The sequence below is a fragment of the Hemitrygon akajei genome, chromosome 11 (assembly GCF_048418815.1).
Source record: "Hemitrygon akajei chromosome 11, sHemAka1.3, whole genome shotgun sequence".
NCBI lineage: Eukaryota > Metazoa > Chordata > Chondrichthyes > Myliobatiformes > Dasyatidae > Hemitrygon > Hemitrygon akajei.
Window position 1 is genome coordinate 77,782,752 of NC_133134.1, and position 23,766 is coordinate 77,806,517.

Consider the following 23,766-nt stretch of genomic DNA (forward strand, 5'->3'; position numbering starts at 1 on the left):
GGTGATGGGGGGTCCTTAATGATAGATGACACCTTTTCATCTATGCCTTTTGAAGACATCCTCAGAGGTCAGTGCCCATGATGGAGCTGGCTGGGCTTTTGATTCTGAAATGTGGCCTTGTACAACTGCAACCTAACATCGCAAGTTCTGTACTCATTCCCCTGACTTGCTGAAGACCATTGTGCCAAACTCCTCCTTCACTGTACGTCTGCTTGCGACGCCTCTTTCATGTAATCTCTCAGGGACAGGAGGGTGTGACTATGAAGGAGACATCATCAATGAAATGTTTCTTCTTGATTCTGCAGGTTTGAACCAACATGACAAGCCACACCATTCACTTCATACATTACAGACAGCCTCCAGGTGAATAAAATGAGTTTATTAAAGTACATTTTACTTAGCATCTTTCAGGATAGCTAGGTGATAATATACTGATATCTGACAAAGTGCCTTTAGTCACCTTTATAGTCCTTGTATACATTTGAAAATACATAAATAATTACTATGTAAATGCCTCCATATTTACAATTATAAAATTTTAATATAAATCTTTATATTAAATCTGTGCATATATAGTAAGAAGGTATTTCCTTCTGATCAATTCTAATCAAAGGAGAATTCGTCCATATAATGGCAGAGGGTTTTGCACACAAGTGATAGGAATTGTTATCGGCTTTGATGTCTCCCCCAAATAAGCAATGGTAAAATTCCAATAATCCTCTATTCAATTGTTGGCATCTGGGAGATAGTTCCAGTTGTCTCTTTAAGCTCACTGGGGATCTGTTTCCCCATGTTCCTTTTAATTACACTGAATTACAATTCCCGTGCTCTCCTTAATCTGTTCACTGGAACATTTATTATGCCATTGTGAATAAAAAGCAATTTAAACCCCAGTTGGGAAACTAAGAATAGTATCCATAGATCTAGCAAATATACTCATCCCAGTACCAAGGTCCCAAAGATGCTGAATTATCAGAGTTTTACCACTGAAGGTTGTGGCCAAAACTTCAGCAAAAGCAATGGGTAAAACGAAAATCCTCAGGCAGGGAACAAGGGAGGTTGGAGGAGGGACTGAGAAATAAAATAAGAATGCACACTGTTCCAGCCCCATGACTCTCTTATTAGGCATGGTGGGCAGAGGAAGTATTGTGTGTGTGTGATTCAGAGTGGCAGAGTCACCGAGTGGTCTTACAAAGCAGTACATTCCTTTACACTGACATGTACAAAAAGAGAGAGGCTCGTGTCTCTGCCATTCAGAACCGACCAGCACCAGGGCCACCCAGTGGAATCAGACATAGAACTGACCAACACCAGGGGCACCCAGTGGAATCAGACATAGAACTGACCAACACCAGGGGCACCCAGTGGAATCGGACATAGAACTGACCAACACCAGGGGCACCCAGTGGAATCGGACATAGAACTGACCAACACCAGGGGCACCCAGTGGAATCGGACATAGAACTGACCAACACCAGGGGCACCCAGTGGAATCGGACATAGAACTGACCAACACCAGGGGCACCCAGTGGAATCGGACATAGAACTGACCAACACCAGGGGCACCCAGTGGAATCGGACATAGAACTGACCAACACCAGGGGCACCCAGTGGAATCGGACATAGAACTGACCAACACCAGGGGCACCCAGTGGAATCGGACATAGAACTGACCAACACCAGGGGCACCCAGTGGAATCAGACATAGAACTGACCAACACCAGGGGCACCCAGTGGAATCGGACATAGAACTGACAAACACCAGGGGCACCCAGTGGAATCGGACATAGAACTGACCAACACCAGGGGCACCCAGTGGAATCGGACATAGAACTGACCAACACCAGGGGCACCCAGTGGAATCGGACATAGAACTGACCAACACCAGGGGCACCCAGTGGAATCGGACATAGAACTGACCAACACCAGGGGCACCCAGTGGAATCAGACATAGAACTGACCAACACCAGGGGCACCCAGTGGAATCAGACATAGAACTGACAAACACCAGGGGCACCCAGTGGAATCAGACATAGAGCTGACCAACACCAGGGGCACCCAGTGGAATCAGACATAGAACTGACCGATATCAGGGCCACCCAATGATAAAAGATAGCCCAATGGAATCAAATATTGATACACATCAAGTGCAGCAGGAGATTTTGAACAGATAAGATGACTGGTTCCCAACAGCTGCTGCCATCCAAGGTGACAGTCAATAGATTATCAATATTATTGAGTGGAATTTCTTGTATGAATCAGTGTAATAGCCATCTCTCAGAGATGTTTACAACATAATTCAACCCAACTCACTTGGTCCAACTTGTTTCTAAAATGGACACCTGTGTTAGAAAGAAGGAAGCTCCTGTCCAGTTAAATAAGACTGTGTGGCGATACTCAAACATGAGATTTCCCCCAAACATCCAGGGTGGGGGAAGTCCAAAACTCGAGAGGGGTAGAGGGTTGTGTTCAGGGTGAGAAGGAAAGGATTTATTTCTCTTGATTTAGATACACAGCACCGAAGGTTCCAACAAGTCCACACTGCCCAAACCAAGTGACCAGTTAACCTACTAACCCATCTGTGGAATGTGGGAGAAACCCACGTGGCCTTGGGGAGAGCGTACAAACTTCTTACAGACAGCAGTGGGATTGTACCCTGGTCACTTAGCATTACACTTAAACACTACGCTACCACCAGGCAGCTTATTTAAAAGAGCCCCAAGGGGCAACTTCTTCATGCAAAGGGTGATGAGTCAATGGAAAAGCACCCAGAGGAAGTGGCTGAAGCAGGTACAATAGTATTGTTTCAGAAGCACTTGGATAAGCAGATGGAGGGGAAAGGCCTAGAGGGATACGGGCTGAATGCAGGAAATTGGGACTATGGTCAGCATGGACTGACTGTGCCGAACAGCCTGTGTCCAGGCTGTACTGCTCTGACTCTAGAACTGGTTGGGCTGGGAGTCTGCGAAAGGCTTCCCATGTCTTGTGCAGTGTAATGGTGGGATACCCAGTGATAGAGATACAGATGCAACTCAGGAACTGACTGCTTTACTGTGTAACGATTGATCTGTATGAGCAGCCTGCAAGATAAGCTTTTCACTTGTGACAACAATAAACCAATTCCAACTGGTAGTGCATATTCATGCCTGCCATTTATATAGAAAGAAATTCAACTGTTTGTCTTGCAATTCACAACAGCGGCCTCATTGACTAACGTTTCAGTTCTGATGTAAATCCTTCCAACACAAGACCACTCAGGCCATCACTTCTATGTCAACTCTCAGAACAACCACAATTCCCATTTACATTCCCTCTCACATTCCCACCAACTCACAATCGCTTCTCCCACCCCTTACCGAGGAAAAACTTATTTACAGCTGCCGATTAATTCACTGACCCTGCATGTCACCTGAATATGGAAGGGAACTTGGTTAAACCCACACAGCCATAGGAAGAATGTGTAAACTTCACAGGCAGACAGAGCCAGAGGTCAGGATTGAACCCAGGTTTCTTAAGCTGTCTCTCCCCACTGCGCAGCCCTGTCCTCCCATTATAGTGCCTTCAGCCCAACTCATCCATGCCATTCCCATTCAAGCTAGACACACTGCCAGCATCTGCCCACATCCTTCTAAATCTTTCCTACCCATGAAGTTGCCCAAGTGTCTTTTCATGTGCTAATGTACCTACCTCAACCATTTCTTTTGGCAGCTTATTCCAAACACACACACACACACACACCACCCTTTGTGTGATAAAAATGCTGCCCTTAAGTTCCTATTAAATACCCTCTCACCTAAAACCTCTGCCCTCTAGCTCCCCAACTCTGGGGGGGAAAGTACCAATACCTCTTGCTGTTCCTCATGATTCTACACACTTCTATAAGGTCACCCCTTGGTCTCCTGCTCTCCAAGGAACGCAGTCCCAGCCTGCCAAACCTTCCCCTGCAACTCAGGTTCCTGAAGCTTTATACACCCGAGTCTATGTAGTTCCCAACTGTTTAGAATTCCATTGACTGGGAAGCCAATAGCCTTGAAAAGGAGGAGGGGGGGAAGAAGGGGATAACATGGAGAAGGACAGCAGGCACTTTCCCCATATACCCAGTGGTTCAATTGGGAGTCTTGTCAGCAACGAGACTTACCCCAAATTAGGAACACAGTTAAAATATTCTGCCTCAACCTTACTGGAACACAAAAATAAACATCAGACTTTCTTGGTCCTCAACTCAGGACCCTCCCTCAACATACCATGGTAGATCATGCGACACTCACAGTTCCAACACATGTACTCAGAGCAACCGGCCATGATTCAAAGTACTCTAGACCACCAAAGTCTCTGCCTACCTTCATCACCCATTTACACTCATCCCACTTTATCGTCCTCAAGTTCCTCTCAACCCCTTTCCCGCCCATCGCCAGATTCGACCCCTCATCCGCGCATAGAGGGGCCAATTAACCCACCTACTCAGAGTGTGGGAGGGAACCCAAGCACTTGGGAGAGACCTTCGTGGTTACAGGAAGCATGGAGAAATTCCACGTGCACGTAATAAGTTCAGGAGGTTGGGACTGAACCCCTGTCTTTGGAGCCGTGGGGCAGCAGTTCTACCCACTGTACTCCCTTCTCTTCAACAATGCTCACCACCCTAAGAGGACATCTTGGTGCAGGCCTGGCGCTGGCACTTTGTGCTGCATGGGTGGCAACATTTGTAGGCTGTCCCCCAGGTGTGTGGGCTGTGAATATAAATGATGCAGCTCCTTAGCTGTGTGGATTATTAATACAAACAGCGTGTTTCACTGTACATGTGATCATTCAGAATGAAAGCAATGAGAACAGGGATACTGGCTGCAGGCGATAAGCAGATCAAAAGGGCGGGGACCGAGGGAGGGAAACTTACTTTATTTACTGAGAGACAGGCTACACCTCTGAGAGGACCAAACATTTGGATTTGGAGGCTTGCATGCCTCAATGACTCAGAGAGCTGCATTGGCCGGAGTCAGGGCCTTGTGCTTTGGCTCTTGGTAGAGTCAAACAGGGTCAAAGGGGTTCAGCTCAGAGCTAACAACCCTGACTGGTCAAACAAAATTGCTACAGAAAGAGCAAGAAGAATCCTCCTATATCTGTGTGTGATGGACAGAGAGAGATGGAGGACCTTCACTGCTGCCCTGAACACCAGCAACATAACAGGCAGTAAGTAAGCGATACAGCACAGAACAGACCCTTCCAGCCCATCGAACTGCACCACCCAGATTTAACTCTAGCCTAATCACAGGACAATAAGATGTCCCTCCCCACAGCACTGTGGGTGCACCTACCCCTCAGGGACTGCAGCTCATCACCACCTTCTCAAGGGCAGCTAGGGATGGACAATAAATGCTGGCTGAGCAGGCGGCGTCCACATCCGTAAATGAATTTAAAAAAAATTACAATGACTAACTAGCCTACTAACAGGTGGGGCTTTGAACTATGGGAGGAAGGCAGGGTACCCTGAGGAAACCCACACGTTCACAGGGAAAAAGTACAAATGCCTTACAGACGGCGCTGGAATTGAGCTCCAAACTTGGATGTTCCCAAGCTATAACAGTGTCGTGCTAACCCCTGTGCTACTGTGGCGTTAATCTTGGGCTTCAGACCATAGAACAGTACAGCACATTACAGGCCCTTCAGAATGATGGCAACTATTGCTAGAGAGATTGAATTTAAGAACACCTGGAGTTCTGGTCTCCTTACTTGATGAGAGATGTACTGACTTTGGAGGGAGTGCGGAGCAGGTTCACCAGATTGATTCTGGAGGTGATGGGGTGAGCCTATGAGGAGAGATTGAGTCACCTGGGACTATACTTACTGAAATTCAGAGGGATGAGTGGGGATCTCTTAGAAACATTGAAAATTATAAAGAATGAGGCAGGAAAGTTGATTCCACTGGTAGGTGAGACTGGAACTAGGAGACATAGCCACAAGATTCAGGACAGTAGATTTAAGATGGAGATGAAGAGAAATTACTTTTCCCAGAGAGGAGTGAATCAACAGAATTCTCTGCAGTAGAGGCTACCTCAGTAAATATGACAGAGTTGGATAGATTTGTGCATAGCAGGGGAAATGAGAGTTGAATAGTAGTGGAATTAAAAGCTGTGGGGAAGAGGCAGGGAGATGGAGCTGAGTCCTCAGCCAGGTCAGCCATCTTATTGAATGGCGAAGCAGGCTCGAAGGGCCACATGTCCGACTCCTGCTCCTGTTGCTTATGTTCCAAGGAGGACAAATCCTTCAGGAGTGATTCAGCAGTATTTCCAACCAGCAGGGGCACGAGGTGATAAACTGCCTGGAGTAACAGGGGCCCCAGCCTTTGGCGAAGCTGATGCGGATACTGTTGGGGTCGTAAGGTCCATCTGGGAATCTACCCGGGCTCGTGGCCCGCTGCAGGGCGCGCGACTTGCCATAGTCAAAAACCTTGACGGAATAGCCAGGCAACACCTTGTGGACAGAGAGCGCGCGGGAGCCAGGCAGGCCCAGGGTGGGGGAGCTGACGAAGATGGGGTGCTGGCTGCGGTTGTAGACCCAGACACCGTCCCGCTCCCGGCTCAGCAGCACGCCCCCACCAATCTTGCCACGGGTGCGCCGCACCATCTCGTGGCGGTTGGCCACATGCAGCTGGCCCAGGCAGAAGCCACTGCCGAGTGGCAGATCACAGAAGACGCCCACCGAGGGCTCATGGACGGCGAAGAGGCGACCCACGCGGGTTCTGTGCTCCCAGTATGCCACACTGCACCAGTGTCCCTCTCTGGGCAGGTGAGGAGACAGGCTGACATCTGCAAAACAAGGTGAGTGCATTCAGCTAGAGAATAGAGTTCACAACATAACCAAAAAAAACCAACACCCCCCTCTCCAAGAAACTTACGGAAGAACTTTCACAGCAGGTCACACCACCAAAGCCTGAATGACTTTCTCAAGGAGTTGACAAAACAATTTGATGAAGGTAGAGCAGTGGATGTGGCATATATTGGCAATGAAAGACTCATCCCGAAAATCATGGGAATCGGGGCCAGATGGGATAAACCCGGGTTACAATGGGAAGCGAGGGAAGAGATATCTGTGTCTTTGGCAATGATCTTTGCATCCTCACTGGCCACAGTAGTACCAGATGATTGGAGGGTGGCAAATGTTATACCTCTGTTCAGGAAAGGGAGTAGGGATAACCTTGGAAATTTACAGACCATGGTTCAGTGGTGGGCAAATTACTCTTAGAGATACGAGTTATGAGCATTTGGAGAAGCATAGACTGATTAGGCACAGTCAGCATGGCTTTGTGAGGAGCAGGTCATACCTCATGAACCTGATTGAATTCTTTGAAGATGTGGCAAAGCACATTGAAGGAAGAGCAGTAGAGGTGGTGTATGTGGATTTTAGTAAGGCGGTCGGTAAGGTTCCCCATCATAGGCTAATTCAAATAGTTGGCGGGGTGGGGTATGGGATCCAGGAAACTTGGCAGTGTGGATTCAGAATTGGCTTGCCCACAGGAGGCAGAAGGTGTTAGCAGATGGAGCGTATTCTGCCTGGAGGTCGGTGACCAGTGCTGTTTTGTAGGGATTTTTCATGAGTCCCCTGCTCTTTGTGACTTTTATAAATGATTTGGATGAGGAAGTGGTTTGGTAAGTTTGCATATTACAGAGGTTGGTGGTGATATGGATAGTGGGGAAGGTTGTGTAGATGACATCAATAGGATGCAAAGCTGGGCTGAAAAGTGGTAGATGATGTTTAATCGGGAAAAATCTGAAGAGGTACACTTCGAAGATCTAACTTGACAGCAGACTACAGGGTTAATGACAGGATTCCTATCAGTGTAGAGGAACAGATCCTGCAAAGTTACTGCACAAGTGTGTGTTTGCCTTCATTAATCAGGGGATTGAGTTCAAGATCCACGAGTAATGTTGCAGCTCTACAAAACCCTGGTTAGACTACACTTGGTGTGTTCACTTCTGGTCGCCTCATTATAGGAAGGATGTGGAAGCTTTAGAGAAGAAGCAGAGATTATTTACCAGGATATCGCCAGAATTAGAGAGCATATCCTTATGAGGAAAGGTTGAGCAAGCTAGGGCTTTTCTCATAGGAGCAAAGGAGGATTAGAGGCAACATGATAGAAGTGCATATGATAAGAGACACTGACAAGAGTGGATAGCCAGCTCCTCTTTCCCCAGGGTGGATATGGCTAACACGAAAGGGCATAATTTTAAGGTGAATAGAGGCAAGAATACATCAGGGTTGTCAGGGGTAGATTTTTCTGCAGATTTCTTCCACCCCCCCCCCCCCCATTTTCCATTCCCAATTCTGATTCTCTCTCACCCATTCTCATCTCCTCACTTCCCTCTGGTTCCCTTCCTCCTTCCCTTTCTTCCATAGTCTACTGTCTTCTCCTTCTTCAGCCCTTTACCTCTTCCGCCCGGCTTCTTACTTCATCTCCTTTCCCTCCCCCCCCCATCTGGCTCCTGTTGGTCAATTTATCGAGATACAGAACAATAGCAGGCCCTCCCGGCCCAATGAGCCCAAGCTGCCAATTACACCTTTAGAATGCGGGAGGAAACCCACATGGTCGTGCTGAGAGTGTACAACCTGCTCACACCGCAGTGGGAATGGAACCCGGCTCACTGGCGCTGTAATAGCACTATGCTACCACCCCACCCCACTGTATTATTGTCACATGTACCAAGATGCAGTGAAAAGCTTGTCAAACAGATCGGATCACTACACAGTGAATGCAGAATAAAGTGTACAGTCAGACAAAAAGTGCAGTGCAGATGAACAGTAAAGTGCAAGATCATAAACCAGATAGATTGTGAGGCCAAGAGTAAATCTCTCCCTCTCATCTTAATTCTTGATTCCCCCAACCTGGGGGGTGGGGGGGGGGCAGAAGTAATCAGATTCATTTATGAACCACAAGTACATCAAAACATACAGTGTTTGCTTTAATAACCAACAGAACCCAAGGGTGCACCAGGGGCAGCCCTCAAGTGTCGCCACACATTCTGGCGCCAACACAGCATGCCCACAATGCTTGGCAGAACACCACAGAACAAGCAGCAAAACAACAACAACAGAAAAACAAGCCCCTTTTCCCTCCCACCCACTCACCTCCAACCCCAGGACAGGCAACAGTGGGCTTCAGATTCATAGAGCCAGGCCCTCAGCTATTGGGCTTCTTGTAATGTATTACGAGAAGGCTAATGGGGGGGTGTAGGGAGTCAGGAGTAGGGTCAGTTAATCAAGTGGCTGACAGGACTGATCCCTTGCTTGCAGTGGGAGCTGGACGTGGAAGGGGCGAGGCTGTGGCAAAGGTCAGTAATTGAGCACAGCGGCAGTGAGACCAGACATTCTGACTGCTGGGCTGTGGTCATGGGACTCCCCCCACCTACAGCAGAGTAGCAGCCAAGCTCTCTGCCTGGGCTCTCAGCCAAGTACACAATAAAAAAAATAAAGAGTTTTCCTCAGAATGTGCGTCAAGGCACATTGTAGACCGCTGCTGTGTCAGCTCCCATTTCCTCTGGCAGGGTCCAGAGGGGAGGGTGTCCAAAAATAACCATCAAAACCCCACTCGCATTGGTGTAGGAGGGGGAGGGGAGGGGAGGGGAAGAGAAGGATTTTTTTCAATGGATTTAAGTTTCTGGATAGAGGGGAGGGGAAAAGTTTATTTTTCAATTTATCCAAACAGCAACAGGAAACAGATCAAGACTGTGTCCTGTACTTGATCCAAAACTATTTGTTACGAGACAAATACAGACTCAACAAGACTTATTTACTTCACTACATAATAAACAAGATGGAAGCACATGATAGCAGGAGGCAACCTCTTGATTCTCCAAAGATTCTAGCAAGTTTCTACAGAATGCATGGTGGAGAGCATCACCGTCTAGAATGGAGACTCCAAAACACCAGATCAGAAAAGGCTGCAGAGGGTTGTAAACTCAGCCAGCTCCATCACGGGCACGAACCTCCCCACCTTCAAGGACGTCTTCAAAAGGCAATGCTTCAAAAAGATGGCGTCCATCACAAAGGACCCCCATCATCCAGGGCATCTTATTACTGCCATCAGGAAGGAGGTAGAGCAGCCTGAAGACTCTATACTCAATGTTTTAGAAACAGCTTTAGTCCATGGGTCCATGACATACCAAAGGAGCGGAGAGCTCTGCCATTCCATCATGGCAGATTTACTATCCCTCTCAACCCCTGCCTTCTCCCTGTGACATTTGACGCTGACTAATCAAGACCCTATCAATTTATGCTTTAAAAACACCCAATGATTTGGCTTCCACTACAATCTACGACAATGAATTCCACAGATTCAGCACACTCTGGCTGAAGAAATCCCTCACCTCTCTTCTAAGCAGACTCATTATCTCTAATGGAGCTTCTTCCCTGCCACCATCAGATTTCTGAACGGTCCATGAACAATACATCACTACCTTGCATGACTTAATTATTTTTACATCTCTTAATTGTATGTATTGCACTGTACTGCTACTGTAAAACAACAAATTTCAGGTCATGCAGAATGTCAGTGATAATAAACCTGTTTCTGATTTCTATTCAAAACTCAAAGGGAAATGTGTGTGAGGAATGCGGAAAGGGAGAGAGTGAAAAATACTCATCCCAATAACTGTCCTCCTCCCTCCACACAGCCAGCACCCAGACAGGCAGATTGCATCCCTTTAAACTTCAACTTTCCTCTTATGGTAGCCCTCTCACCCAGCTCAGTAAAGGTTAGGGTAAAAGTCTTTATAAAGATTAGCTTTTTTTGTCTCAGGTACATTGAAACAATTTGCTTTTTGCATCAATGACCAACAATTGGCTCATACCAGGAATTAACCTAGTTATCATATGCTGAAGCTCTGGTCAGGCCAGACTTGGAGGGCAGTGAACACTTCCAGTCGCTCCATAACAGGAAGGATGTGGAGGTTTTGGAGAGGGTGCCAGGAGGCTGCCTGGATTCGCGGGTGTAACCTTATAAAATGACGGACAAACTTGGGTTGTTTTCTCTGGAGTGGCAGACACTGAGGGGAGACCTGATCAAGGTTTGTAAACCTAGGACGAGGTAGACAGTCTGAGAGATTTCCCAGATTAGAAATGTCAAACACTAGCCTTACTCGGTGTCTAAGCCCTGGCACCCAGCCTCAGGAGCGTGTTACAAGTTAGTTAAGAGGAAGTTTTACTCTGTAACCTGTGCTGCCCCTCCCTGGGTGAGAGTGAGTGCACGAGGGAGATGTGAGACATGACAGTGTTGTGGGAACTTTACTGTGTCCAATCTATTGATGACCACAGAATACTTTCCTCTGCAAACCACCCCAACAATAAATAAAAACAAACCTGCAGATGCTAGAAAATCTGGGATGAAAGCAGAGGTGCTATCAACGCTTGATAAACCCAGCAGCACCCATGTTTGAAGACAGATAAGAGTTAATGCTTTAAGAGAATTTCCTTCAATCGGATCTGGCAAACCTCTGAACAGGCCACACTGCTCAATGGGTAGCTAATTACTATTTCCATGGTAATGCTCTCCAAGTTTTCCTGCATTAAATTGACAACTGCATTGGTGCTGCTTCATGCTGAGCTTGTCAATTTGATCAACTTCCACTCTGCCCTTAAACTCAAGTCAATTTCTGATACCTCTGTCCTCTTCCTCAATCTCTCTGTCTCCACCTCAGGAGACAAGCTGCCTACCAACACCTATTATAAACCTACTGATTCCCATGGCTATCTTGACCATACCTCTTCCCATCCTGTCTCCTGTAAAAATGCTATTCCTTCTGTCTGTTCCTTCATCTGTTCCCGGGATGAGATTTTCCTTTCCAGAGCAACTGAAATGCCCTTCTTCAAAGAATGGGATTTTCCTTTCTCCACCAGTGATGCTACCCTCACCTGTATTTCCTTCATTTCCCAAACATCCACATTCACCCCATCTTCCCACTACCTTAACTGGGATAGAGTTCATCTTGTCCTCAACTGCGACCCAATGAGCCCCCAAATCTAACACATCATTGTCCACAACCTGCATCATCTTCAATGGGATCCTACCACCAAACACATCTTTATCACCCCCCCACTCTCCGCTTTCATCAGCAAATGCTCCGTTATTCCCTTGTCCATTCATCCCTCTCCACTAATCTCCCTACTAACACTTATCTCTGCAGATGACAGAAATGCTACACTTGCCCATTCACTTCCTCCCCACCCCCCAATTAGGACCCCAAACAATCCTCCCAGGTGAGGTAACACTTCACCTGCAAATCTGCTGGGGTCATCTGTTGTGCCTGGTGCTCCCGATGCGGCTTCCTCTACATTGGTGAGACCTGACATAAATTGGGGACCGCTTTGTCAAGCACCTCTGCTCCATCTGCCAAAAGCAGAATTTCTCAGTGGCCAACCATTTTAATTCCTCTCCCAATTCCGACATGTTGCTCCATGGCCTCCTCTTTTGCTATGATGAAGTCACTCTCAGGGTGGAGGAAGAGCCCCTCCTATTCCATCTAGGTAGCCTCCAAATTGATGGCAAAAACATTGAACTCTCCTTCTGGCAATTTATTTCACTCCCCCTACACCTCTCTCTTCTTCTATTCCCACTCTAGCCTTTTACCTCTTCTCCACACCTGCCTATCACCACCCCCTGGTGCCCCTCCTTCTTCCCCTTCTCTCATGGTCCACTCTCCTCACCTATCAGAATCCTTCCTCTCCAGCTCACCCACCTGGCTTCACCTATCACCTTCTAGCTATCCTCATTCCCTTGCCCACACCTTTTTATTATGGCTTCTTCCCCCTTCCTTTCCTGTTCCAATGAAGAGTTTTGGTCCAAAATGTTGATTGTTTATTCCATAGTTGCTGCCTGACCTACTGAGCTCCTCCAGCATTTTGTGTACGTAACTCTTTACTTCCAGCATCAGCAGACTCTCTTGTGTTTATAAAGATTCTTCGGTCCTCTAGAAGAGTTTCCATTCTAACTGGAGTTGGCCATTCTATTGAGCATTCCCACTTTTCCTGTTATCACCTTCTGAAGCCGCCCTCTCCACTTGCCTGGATAAGTTCACTTCAACAACAATTGGTGCTTTGCCTCCATCAGGGTCACAGCAACCTGCTCGGTTAGCTCGACATCCACAATCACTCCATTACTGACACAGTCTGTACTTTTGTCAGAATGCAGAGAAAACTTACAAGGATGTTGCTGGGACTTGAGGAAAGGATGAATAGGTTAGGACTTTTTTCCCTTGGAGAGCAGCAGAGTGAGGAGAAATTTGATATGAGGTACACAAAGTTATAAATTGAATTGACTTTATCAGAATCAGGTTTATTATCACCGGCATGTGACGTGAAATTTGTTAATTTAGCAGCAGCAGTTCAATGCGATACATAATATAGCCAAGAGAAAAAAAATAATAAAATAAAACATAATAATAAACATGTAAATCAATTACGTATATTGAATACATTTTAAAAACATGCAAAAGCAGAAATACTATATATTTAAAAAAGTGAGGTAGTGTCCAAAGCTTCAATGTCCATTTAGGAATCGGATGGCAGAGGGGAAGTAGCTGTTCCTGAATCGCTGAGTGTGTGTCTTCAGGCTTCTGTATCTCCAGCCTGATGGTAACAGTGAGAAAAGGGCATGCCCTGGGTGCTGGAGTCCTTAATAATGGACGCTGCCTTTCTGAGACACTGCTCCCTGAAGATGTCCTGGGTACTTTGTAGGCTAGTACCCAAGATGGAGCTGACTAGATTTACAACTTTCTGCAGCTTCTTTCGGTCCTACACAGTAGCCCCTCCATACCAGACAGTGATGCAGCCTGTCCGAATGCTCTCCACGGTACAACTATGTAAGTTTTTGAGTGTATTTGTTGACATGCCAAATCTCTTCAAACTCCTAATAAAGTATAGCTGATGTCTTGGCTTCTTTATAACTACATCGATACGTTGGGACCAGGTTAGATCCTCAGAGATCTTGACACCCACGAACTTGAAGCTGCTCACTCTCCCCATTTCTGCTCCCTCTATGAGGATTGGTATTTGTTCTTTTGTCTTACCCTTCCTGAAGTCCACAATCAGCTTTTTCGTCTTACCTAAGTTGAGTGCCAGTTTATTGCTGCGGCACCATTCCACTAGTTGGCATACCTCACTCTTGTACATCCTCATGTCACCACCTGAGAGTCTTCCAACAATGGCTGTATCAACAGCAAGTTCATAGATGGTATTTAAGCTATGCCTAGCCACACAGTCATGAGAATACAGTAGAGCAGTGGGCTGAGCACACACCCCTGAGGTGCGCCAGTGTTGATAGTCAGCAAAGAGGATATGTTATCACCAATCTGCATAGACTTTGGTCTTCTGGTTTGGAAGTCGAGGATTCAATTGCAGAAGGCGGTACAGAGGCCTAGGTTCTGCAACTTCTCAATCAGGATTGTGGGAGTGATGGTATTAAATGCTGAGCTATAGTTGATGAACAGCATCCAGACATAGGTGCTTGTGTTGTCCTGGTGGTCTAAAGCCATCATATACATGAGGTGTAAAAATCTTTACGTTATGTCTCCATTTAAATGTGCAATTATAATAAATAATGATAAATATTACGTACAACAGAATATAGTCAATATAATATAGAAATACAGTTGCGTCAGCATGAATTAATCAGTCTGATGGCCTGGTGGAAGAAGCTGTCCTGGCTTTTATGCTGCAGTACTGTTTCCCGGATGGTAGCAGCTGGAACAGTTTGAGGTTGGGGTGAACCACAAACACAATGATCCTTCGGGCCCTTTTTACACACCTGTCTTTGTAAATGTCCTGAATAGTGGGAAGTTCACAACTACAGATGCGCTAGGCTGCCCACCCCACTCTCTGCAGAGTCCTGTGATTGAGGGAGGTTCAGTTCCCATACCAGGCAGTGGTGCAGCCAGTCAGGATGTTCTCAATTGTGCCCCTATAGAAAGTTCTTATAACATGGGGGGCCCATACCAAACTTCTTCAACCGTCTGAGATGAAAGAGGCGCTGTTGTGCTTTTTTCACCGCACAGCTGGTATGTACAGACCACGTGAGATCCTAGGTGATGTGTATGCTGAGGAACTTAAAGCTGTTCACCCTCTCAAACCCAGATCCATTGATATCAATAGGGGTTAGCCAGTCTCCATTCCTACTGTAGTCCACAACCAGCTCCTTTGTTTTTGCAACATTGAGACAGAGTAAATGAAAGCAGGCTTTTTCCACTGAGTTTGGGTGAGGCTAAAACTTGAGGTCATGGGTTAAAGGTGAAATGTTTCAGGGAACCTGAAAGGGCACTTCTTCATTCAGAGGGCAAGAAGTGTGGAATGAGTTGCCAGTGAAAGTGGTAGACGCAGGTTTAATTTCAACATTCAAGACAAGCTTGTATCAGTACATGGATGAGAGGGGTATTAAGAACTATGGACCAGGTGCAGATCCATGGGACTAAGCATATTAATAGTTTGGTATGGAGTAGATGGGCTGAAGGGCATGTTTCTGTACTGTAGTGCTCTACGGAAGGATACTGGGATGGAGTGGTACAGCAAATGGGATAGACTGGATTGGCTTTACCATGAAGTATGACAGATGTATAAAATTAACAAGGTGACCTTATACAAGATCATGACGTGCATAAATAAAGTGGATGGTCAGTCTTTCTTCTCTGGTTAGTGGAGTCTAAAGCTAGAGATCACCGGTTAAATGTGAGAGGTAAGTTTTAAAGGAGACCTGAGGGAGAAGTTTTTCCACACAGAGGGTGGTGGGTATATGGAATGAGCTGCCAGAGGAAGTGATCAAAGTGGGTATAATTACAATGTTTAAAAGACGATAGGAAACATTTAGAGGGTCATGGACCAAACTTTAAGCTCACGTTACAATTTTAGAGGATCTGTCCTGGGCCCAGCATGCAATTGCAACTTGAAGAAAGCACGGCAGACCTCTACCTCCCTAGGAGTTCACAAAGATTCAGCATGACATCTAAAACTTTGACAACCTTCTATAGATGAGAGGTGGAGAGTACATTGACTGGTTGCACCACAGCTTGGTATGGAAAATCAAGCCCTTGAATGGAAAATACTACAAAAAAGGTAGTAGATATGGCCCAGTCTATCAGGGAAAAAGCCCTCCCCACCATTGAGTGCATCTATATGGCACGCTATTGCGGGAAAGCAGCATCCGTCATCAAAGGTCATGCTCTCTCCTCTCTGCTGCCATCAGGAAGGTGGTACAGGAGCCTCAAGAGCTACACCACCAGGTTCAGGAACAGTTATTACCGCACAGCCATCTGGCTCCTGAACCAGAGGGGATAACCTCACTCTCCCAGTCACTGAACTGTTCCCACAACTTTTGGACTCACTTTCAAGGACTCTTCATCTCATGTTCTCAATATTTTTTTGCTTAGTTATTTAGTTTATGCACAGTTTGTTGTTTTTCGTACACTGATTGTTTGTCTGCCCTGTTGGGTGCAGTCTTTCATTGATTCTGTTAAGTTTCTAGGAGATACTGAGTATGCCCACAAGAAAATTAATTTCACGGTTGTAGATGGTGACATACATGTACTTTAGTAATAAATTTACCTTGAACCTTGAGAAATGGGATTAACTCAAGAAGACACCATAGTCAGCATGGTGAGTTGGGCTGAAGGGCCTGTTTCCATGTTGCGTAATTCTATGTCTGAGATTCGTTTTTTGGAGAATGATTGAATCTGGAACATATTGGATTGACAGCTTCAAGTTCCTAGGTGTGAACATCACTAATAGCCTGTCCTGGTCCAACCACACTGACGTCATGGCCAAGAAGACTCACTATCGCCTCCGCTTCCTCAGGAGACTTAAGAAATTTGGCATGTCCTCATCCACCCTTTGCAAGCTTTATCAACTGCACCATAGAAAGCATCCTATCCGGATGCATTACAGCTTAGAACAGCAACTGCTCTGCCTGAGACCACAAGAAACTGCAGAGTTGTGGAAAGAGCTCAGCACAACGTGAACACCAGCCTCCCGTCCATGGACTCTGTCTACACTTCTCAATGTCTCAGTAAAGCAGCCAACATCAAAGACCCCATCCAAGCCCAGACATTCTCTCTTTGCTCCCCTTCCATCGGGCAGAAGATACGAACCAGCTTCTATCCAGCTGTCGCAAGATTATCAAATGGTCCCCTTGTATGTTAAGATGGATCTTGACCACACACAATCTAAAACAAGAGAAAATCTGCAGACGCTGGAAATCTGAGCAACACACACAAGATGCCGGAGGAACTCAGCAGGCCAGGCAGCATCTATGAAAAAAAGGTACAATCTACCTCGTGATGAGTTTGCACCATATTGTCTAGCTGCACCACACTTTCCAGGTAACTGTAACACTTTATTCTGCCTAAAGTATTGTTTTACTTTGTCCTACCTCAATGCACTGTGTAATGATCTGATATGAATTAACAGAATGCAAGACATGTGACAATATAGCCAGCCGGTGGTGTAGCAGCATCCGCACCGGGCTTCAGGGAGAGTGGTCCCAGCCTGCTCCTTGGACACTTTCCATCCACGCTGGGTTGACCATCAAACTAGCCACTCGACCTCGTCAAGAACAAATGCTAAAGAAACGGCTAGGTTGCTGCCCGGTGTGCCACAGGGCGCGGAGAGGAATGGCAAAAACATGGCAATAATAAACCAGTTCCAACTTCACTGCATGACGGGAGGATGGAGACAGACAGGCTGACAACATTTTACTATCTAGATGGGCATTCAACTTGCACCGGCATAAAGGATAAGGGCCAAATCCTCAAAAACGGGAATAGTAAAGTTAGGTACATGATGGCCAGTGCAGACACAATGGGCCAGAATAGTGTAACACCCAACGGGTTGGGTAGCACTCTGTGGAAAGGGAATCACTTCCCATATCTGAGCCTTGACGTTCTGAGTTTTAACCTGAAACATGAACCATTTCTCACTATGACCTGTTAAGTGTTTTCAGATTCAGAGAAACTGCAGGGTCTAGGAGTCCTAGAGCATCATAGCACAGAAACAGGCCATTCAGTCCAACTCGCACATGCTCACTGTGCTGCCCAGCGAGCAAGTCCCATAACCCTCTAAACCTCTCCTATCCGCGTACTAATCAAGACGGCTTGTAAAGGTTGCGAATGTGCCCGCTCATTCCAAATACACACCCCCCCTTTGTGTGAAGACACTGCCCCGATGCCTCTCAACTCTCTGACCTTAAACCTATGCCTTTTATTTATCTATCTTTTTTGACATGCAGCGGGGAATAGATTCTAATGGCCCTTCGAGCCACGCCACCCAGCAATCCCCCAATTTAATCCTAGCCAAATCACGGGACGTCCCGCCTGGTGGCGCAATAATATCAGTACTGGACTCCAGAGCGAAGGCTCCCGAGTTCGAATCCAAGTCGGGTTGAGCATCGAACTAGCAACTTGGCCTCGTAAAAAGAAGAATAGCTTGCTACAGAAACACCGTCATGACGGTGCCCCTATAACTCCACTAAGGGCTATTCTTCTTCTGATCATGGGACAATTTTAAATGACCCATTAACCTACCAACCATTACACCTCTGTACCATGGAAGGACCGGTACCAGATAACCCAGAGGAAACCCACGCAGTCACAGGGAGAACAAACAAACTTGTTACAGGCAGCAGTGGGAATTGCTGGCACTGTAAAGCATTGTGCTAACCAGAACCCTAACGTGCCTTCCCGAGTAAGTACATATCTCCCTGGGAAAAAGACGGTGCACTTTCATCTGTCTGCGACCTTCATTAGGTTATATCCCTCTACCTCACGTCACCAAAAATTTCGTCCCATGGTACTCCTGTCACCCAGTTCAGGAATAGTTAGTGTGAAAGTCTTCAGCAGCAATGGTGTCTGCTCAGACTTGGTCATGGAATCAAACAGCACAGGAACAGGCTCCTCGGCCCAACCTGCTCAGCAAGCTAGTCCCAGCAGTCCACATTTTCCCCATAGCCCAGTAAACCTCTCCTCTCTGCATAGATGGCTTTAAAAATATTGGTAATGAGCCCACCTCAGCCACTACCTTTCAAATACACACCACCCTCTGCGTGAAGAAGCCCTCCCTGATATCCCTTTTAAAATTCTCACCTCTGCTCCCTCACTTTTAGCACCTCCGTCCCTGGGAAAAAGACTATGTGCCTCAGTGAGCCATCAGGTCACCCCTCATTCTCCTATGTTGTAGGTAGTGAAGTCCTGGTCAATGTAACATCTCCTAGTCCAGGCAAATTCTAGGTTTGTAGGTACTTCTCACTGCCTCAGAAAAGCAGCCAGCACAATCAAGGGTCCTGTCCACCAGGGACACCCTATCCACACTCTCTTTGGGCAAAAGATACAAAAGCACAAAAGCATGAGGCTTAAGGACAGCTTCTATCCTGCTGTTGTAATACTATTGAATAATTCCCTAGTGCGATAAGGTGGGAGTCTTGGCCTTAAAGTTTACCTTACGACCTCGCATCTTGCCTGCACTGCATTTTCCCTGGAGCTGTTACACTTTATTATGCATTTTTATCATTTTACCTTGTTCTATCTCAATGCACCGTGTAATGATTTGATCTGTATAACTGTTTATACAGATGCAAGACAAGCTTTTCACTGTATTTCGGTACATGTGACAATAATAAACCAACTCCCAATAAAGTTGCACAGGGAACCTGTACAATAAAGGTTTGAAACAAATAAAGGCAACAGGTGTGAACTTGCCATCAAAGTTGTTCCACGTTTGGCTTGGAGACAGCTTGGAGTAAGGCGGTGGAGGAGATTCTGAGAGGAAAAAAAAGATTATTATTGGTATTATAATTTGGATATGAAGAGATCTCTCATATTTTGGAGTACAAACAGTTCATAAGTCTTGAGCAAATTTAGACAAATTTGACATCCAAACTAATACAAATGGACAAAATCTAAAGATCTTTCAAACCATAGTGCATGCCATGGGATCGCAAGCTCCTAAAAATTTACACATTCTAAGGCACTGCCTTAAGGAGGCAACGTCCATCACCAAAGATCCCCACCATCCGGGCCAGGCCATCTTCTCACAGCTCCCATCGGGCAGGAGGTACAGAAGCCTGAAGTCCCACACCACCAGGGTCAGGAACAGCGACTTCCTTTAACCATTCGGTTGTGCATTGACACTTACAGGCTCCCCCAGCACAAAGATGAACAAATATTGCTTGTTAATGCAAATAACACATTTCACTGTATGTTTTGATGTACATGTGATAAATTAATCTGAATCTGTCTGCATAACAGCCTCTTAAACACCATCAGCAGGTCTGCCTCCACCATCACCTCAGGCACCCACCACTCAGTGCAAAGAAAAACTTGCCCCACTTGTCTCCTTTAAAATTTACCCCATCACCTTAAGTGCACATCTTGGAGTACTTGATATTTCTATCCTGAGGAAACAGACTCTGTCTATTTATACCTTTCCTAATACTATAGACTTCTATCTGGTCTCCCCTCAGCTACCACCGGTCCAGAGAAAACAATCCAAGTTTTGTACAGCCTCTCCTTGTATCACATGCTCCTTAATCCAGGCAGCATTATAGACTTCTCTCAGGTGTCCCCTCCGTCTTAATCCATTAATAAACCTCACTCCTAGCATAATTACAGTACTGTGTAAGTCTTAGACACATATATATATAGCTCGGGTGCCTAAGATTTTTGCAGAGTACTGTATTTGTCAAAGTGGAGCAGAGAGTGAGTTTGTAAATTTGGGGGGAGCAAAGGATGTTGGGAAGGGTGAGGGTGGAGAGCTGAGGTAGGGGTGTGGGACAGGTGGCAGAGGAGAAGTGCCAGGGGCTCCGGGTGGGGGGGGGGGGGGTAGGTAGCGCAGACCCAGACTCACCCAACCCTGAGACACCAGGCAAGCCATCTCTCTGGTGCTTCCCACTCCCTCTGCTCTCCCTTCCTCTCTTCCCAACCATGATTCCCCTCTCCCTGTCCCCTTCCCACTCTCAGTCCACCCTAGAGATCCATATGGTTTTAATCACTCACATCATGCAATTTGTATTTTTTTGCATCAGCAGTACAATAGATAATATTATTACAGTACTCTGCAAAGTCTTAGGCACCCTAGCCCTACATGTGCCTGAGACTCTTGCACAGTGCTGTACGTAATGAAGCATGTACAGACGTGATTCATCCCCTTCCTGAGGCAGAGACGGCCTGCAGCTCTGTATGTGTTTCTGGAACCTAGATTGTCTCCACAAAAATCAAAGCATTATCTAAGTACTTACGTACTTGAGATTCATTGCTTGCAGGCATCTACAGGAAAATAAATACAATAGAAATTATGAAAACTATACGTTAGTAAAGACCGACAACAACCAATGTGCAAAAGAAGACAGCAAAAAAAAATTACAGAGTACACGAGTTGAAAGACTCCTTGAAAGTGAGTGTGTAGGTTGCAGAGTCAGTTTAGAGTTGAGATGAGTGATGACTTCACTCACCTCAACTCTAGTTCAGGAGCTTGGTGGTTGAAGAGTCATAACTTCCTAAATCTGATGGCGTGGAACCCAAAGCTCCGGTACTGCCTATCTAATGGTAGTAGTGAGAAGAGGGCACAGTTGTGATAGTGGGGGGTGCTCGATGATGGATGCTGATTTCTTGTGGCAGCACTCCATATAAATCTACTCAACGGTGGGGAGGGCTTTGCCTGTGATAGACTGGGCTGTACCTCAGTCACCCTAATTCACCAAACGCACCAAAGCCCACATTTTCTCCAAGGTCAAGTGCTTGCAATTGATGTTGCGTCGACCAGGTTACACTCAAGTCCCACACCAGACCCCCCCACCCCACCCCCAAGCAAGCACACAATTCCAAGCCCTGCCACAGTGGAGTTTCCCAGGAGCTCAAGGAGCCTCCGTGAGGAACTGCAACTTCCCCACCGACTCCAAGGAATCTGCAGCCCAGCGGGGTGCTTGAGTGGAGAAGGGAGAGTCAGGATTGAGAACCTCAAGGACATGCATGAAGACCACACGGAGGGAGTGGACCACCTCAGATCCCCTACCGGTCCAGCCCACCTCCCAGAACAATGAATGAACTGCATCCATTCTTTTGAGAGCAGTGAAAGGAGGTTGTGGTATGCAGAGCAGCCCCAGCCTCGACGCCAGAAACATGCAGTCAAGAAAAAATGCACAACTTGCTCTCGTAACAGCAAAGACTGGCACTGGCTTCAAATTCCATGGAAGTCTTGGAAAAGCAGCCTGGCACAATTCCCAGAAAGGGTTTTAATTTGTGGATTACACAGAGCAGGCAACAGTGCCAACATAACTGCAGGGATCAAGCACACGATAAAGTTTGGACTGACCCGTCTAAGCACACAGGGCAGACAGTGGGGTACCATGCTTCAGGCACAAGATTAAACATCAACAGAACAAAAATATCACATATAGAAGCAACTTGAATATAAAAGAGGAGGAATTTCTTTAGCCAGAGGGTGATGAATCTGTGGAATTCATTGCCACAGACAGCTGTGGAGGCTAACTCATTGGGTAATTTTAAAGTTCTTGATTAGTGAGGGTACCAAAGGCTATTGGGACAAGGCAGGACAATGGGGTTGAGGGAGATAATAAATCAGCCAAGATGGAATGGCAGAGCAGGCACAATGGGCCGAATGGCCTAATTATACTCCAGTATCTTATGGTCTAATGAAAAAGAGACCTTTCGCAGGCCTGGAGACATGAGAGACTGCAGACACTGGAGTCCACAAAGTAAACAATCTGCTGGAGGAACTCAGCAAATCGAGCAGCATTGGAGATGTTGCCCTTCCAGTGAACCAAACGAGACTAGCTTTAGGCTTGCATCTCGGCCAGCAGGGACCAATTGGGTCAAAGGGCCACTCACTAGGAATCCACTGCAAACATTACAACATTTACCTTGTTGTAGCTCACTCAGTGCACTAACTCCGCCATAGACGGTCTCAAGCCCGGCTGCAAAAAGGAGGGTTGGGCATGGAGCTAGGAACCCCACCTCATAAAAAAACCCAGAGCTAGAGAAATGCCAACAGAAGCTCTAAAGACCTCATCCCTGGGAGAGGAGGGATCTTCAAAAGGTGATCTACACCTGGGGACAGCTTGAAGGAATGGCCCAGGACAGAGGACTCTGGTCAGCTGCTTTCAGCGAACTATGACCCAGTCAGAGTGACAGGCCAAGAGGCTGAACGTAGTACAAAATGATCTGATCTGTATGAACAGTATGCAAGAAAACCTTTTCACTGGATCGTGGTATATGTGACAATAATAAACCAATTCCAGCCTTTACTTTCGATGCCCTGACTTACGAAGGCAAGCATGCCATATGTACCAGTGGGGCCACTTTCAGGGAGCTGTAGGCTTGCACCCTAATGTCTCCTTGTTCACGTGACAAGAATAAAGAAATTCCAATTAAAATTGCCAATTCTGAACTAATTCCTTCTGCCTACTCACTGTCCCTATCCCTCCATTCTCTGAACATTGCCTGTCCAAAAGCCCTTTAAGCATATCTGACTCCACCACCACACCTGGCAACACGTTCCAGGTGCCCGCCACTGTAAAATACTTGACCCATAAATCTCCTCTGAGTGTTTCCCCCCCTCACCTTTAAATGCATATCGTCTGATATCAGATGTCTCTGCATTTCAGTCTTCCTGAATCCCAACAACATTCAGTGTCAGTGTGTGGGTGAGGGGAGAATTTCTGATGGGGGGAACTGACAGCAATATGTCAGTGGGAACGGTATAAACTGGTGGTCGATGGTCGGCACGGAC

General features: G+C 46.4%; 1 protein-coding gene across 2 annotated transcripts in view; it reads right to left on the reverse strand.

The window, feature by feature from the left end:
* Nucleotides 1-358: 358 nt before the first annotated feature.
* LOC140735739 (mothers against decapentaplegic homolog 6-like) overlaps nt 359-23,766 on the reverse strand; it is a 28,372-nt gene continuing 4,964 nt past the window's right edge. For both annotated transcript variants that reach the window (XM_073061179.1, XM_073061178.1), the window contains exons 3-4: nt 19,719-19,778; nt 359-6,800 (exon numbers count right to left, since the gene is read on the reverse strand). In XM_073061179.1, the coding sequence (XP_072917280.1) occupies nt 6,259-6,800; nt 19,719-19,778 (602 nt within the window). In that variant the 3' untranslated portion in view covers nt 359-6,258. The remainder of the gene's footprint in view (nt 6,801-19,718; nt 19,779-23,766) is intronic.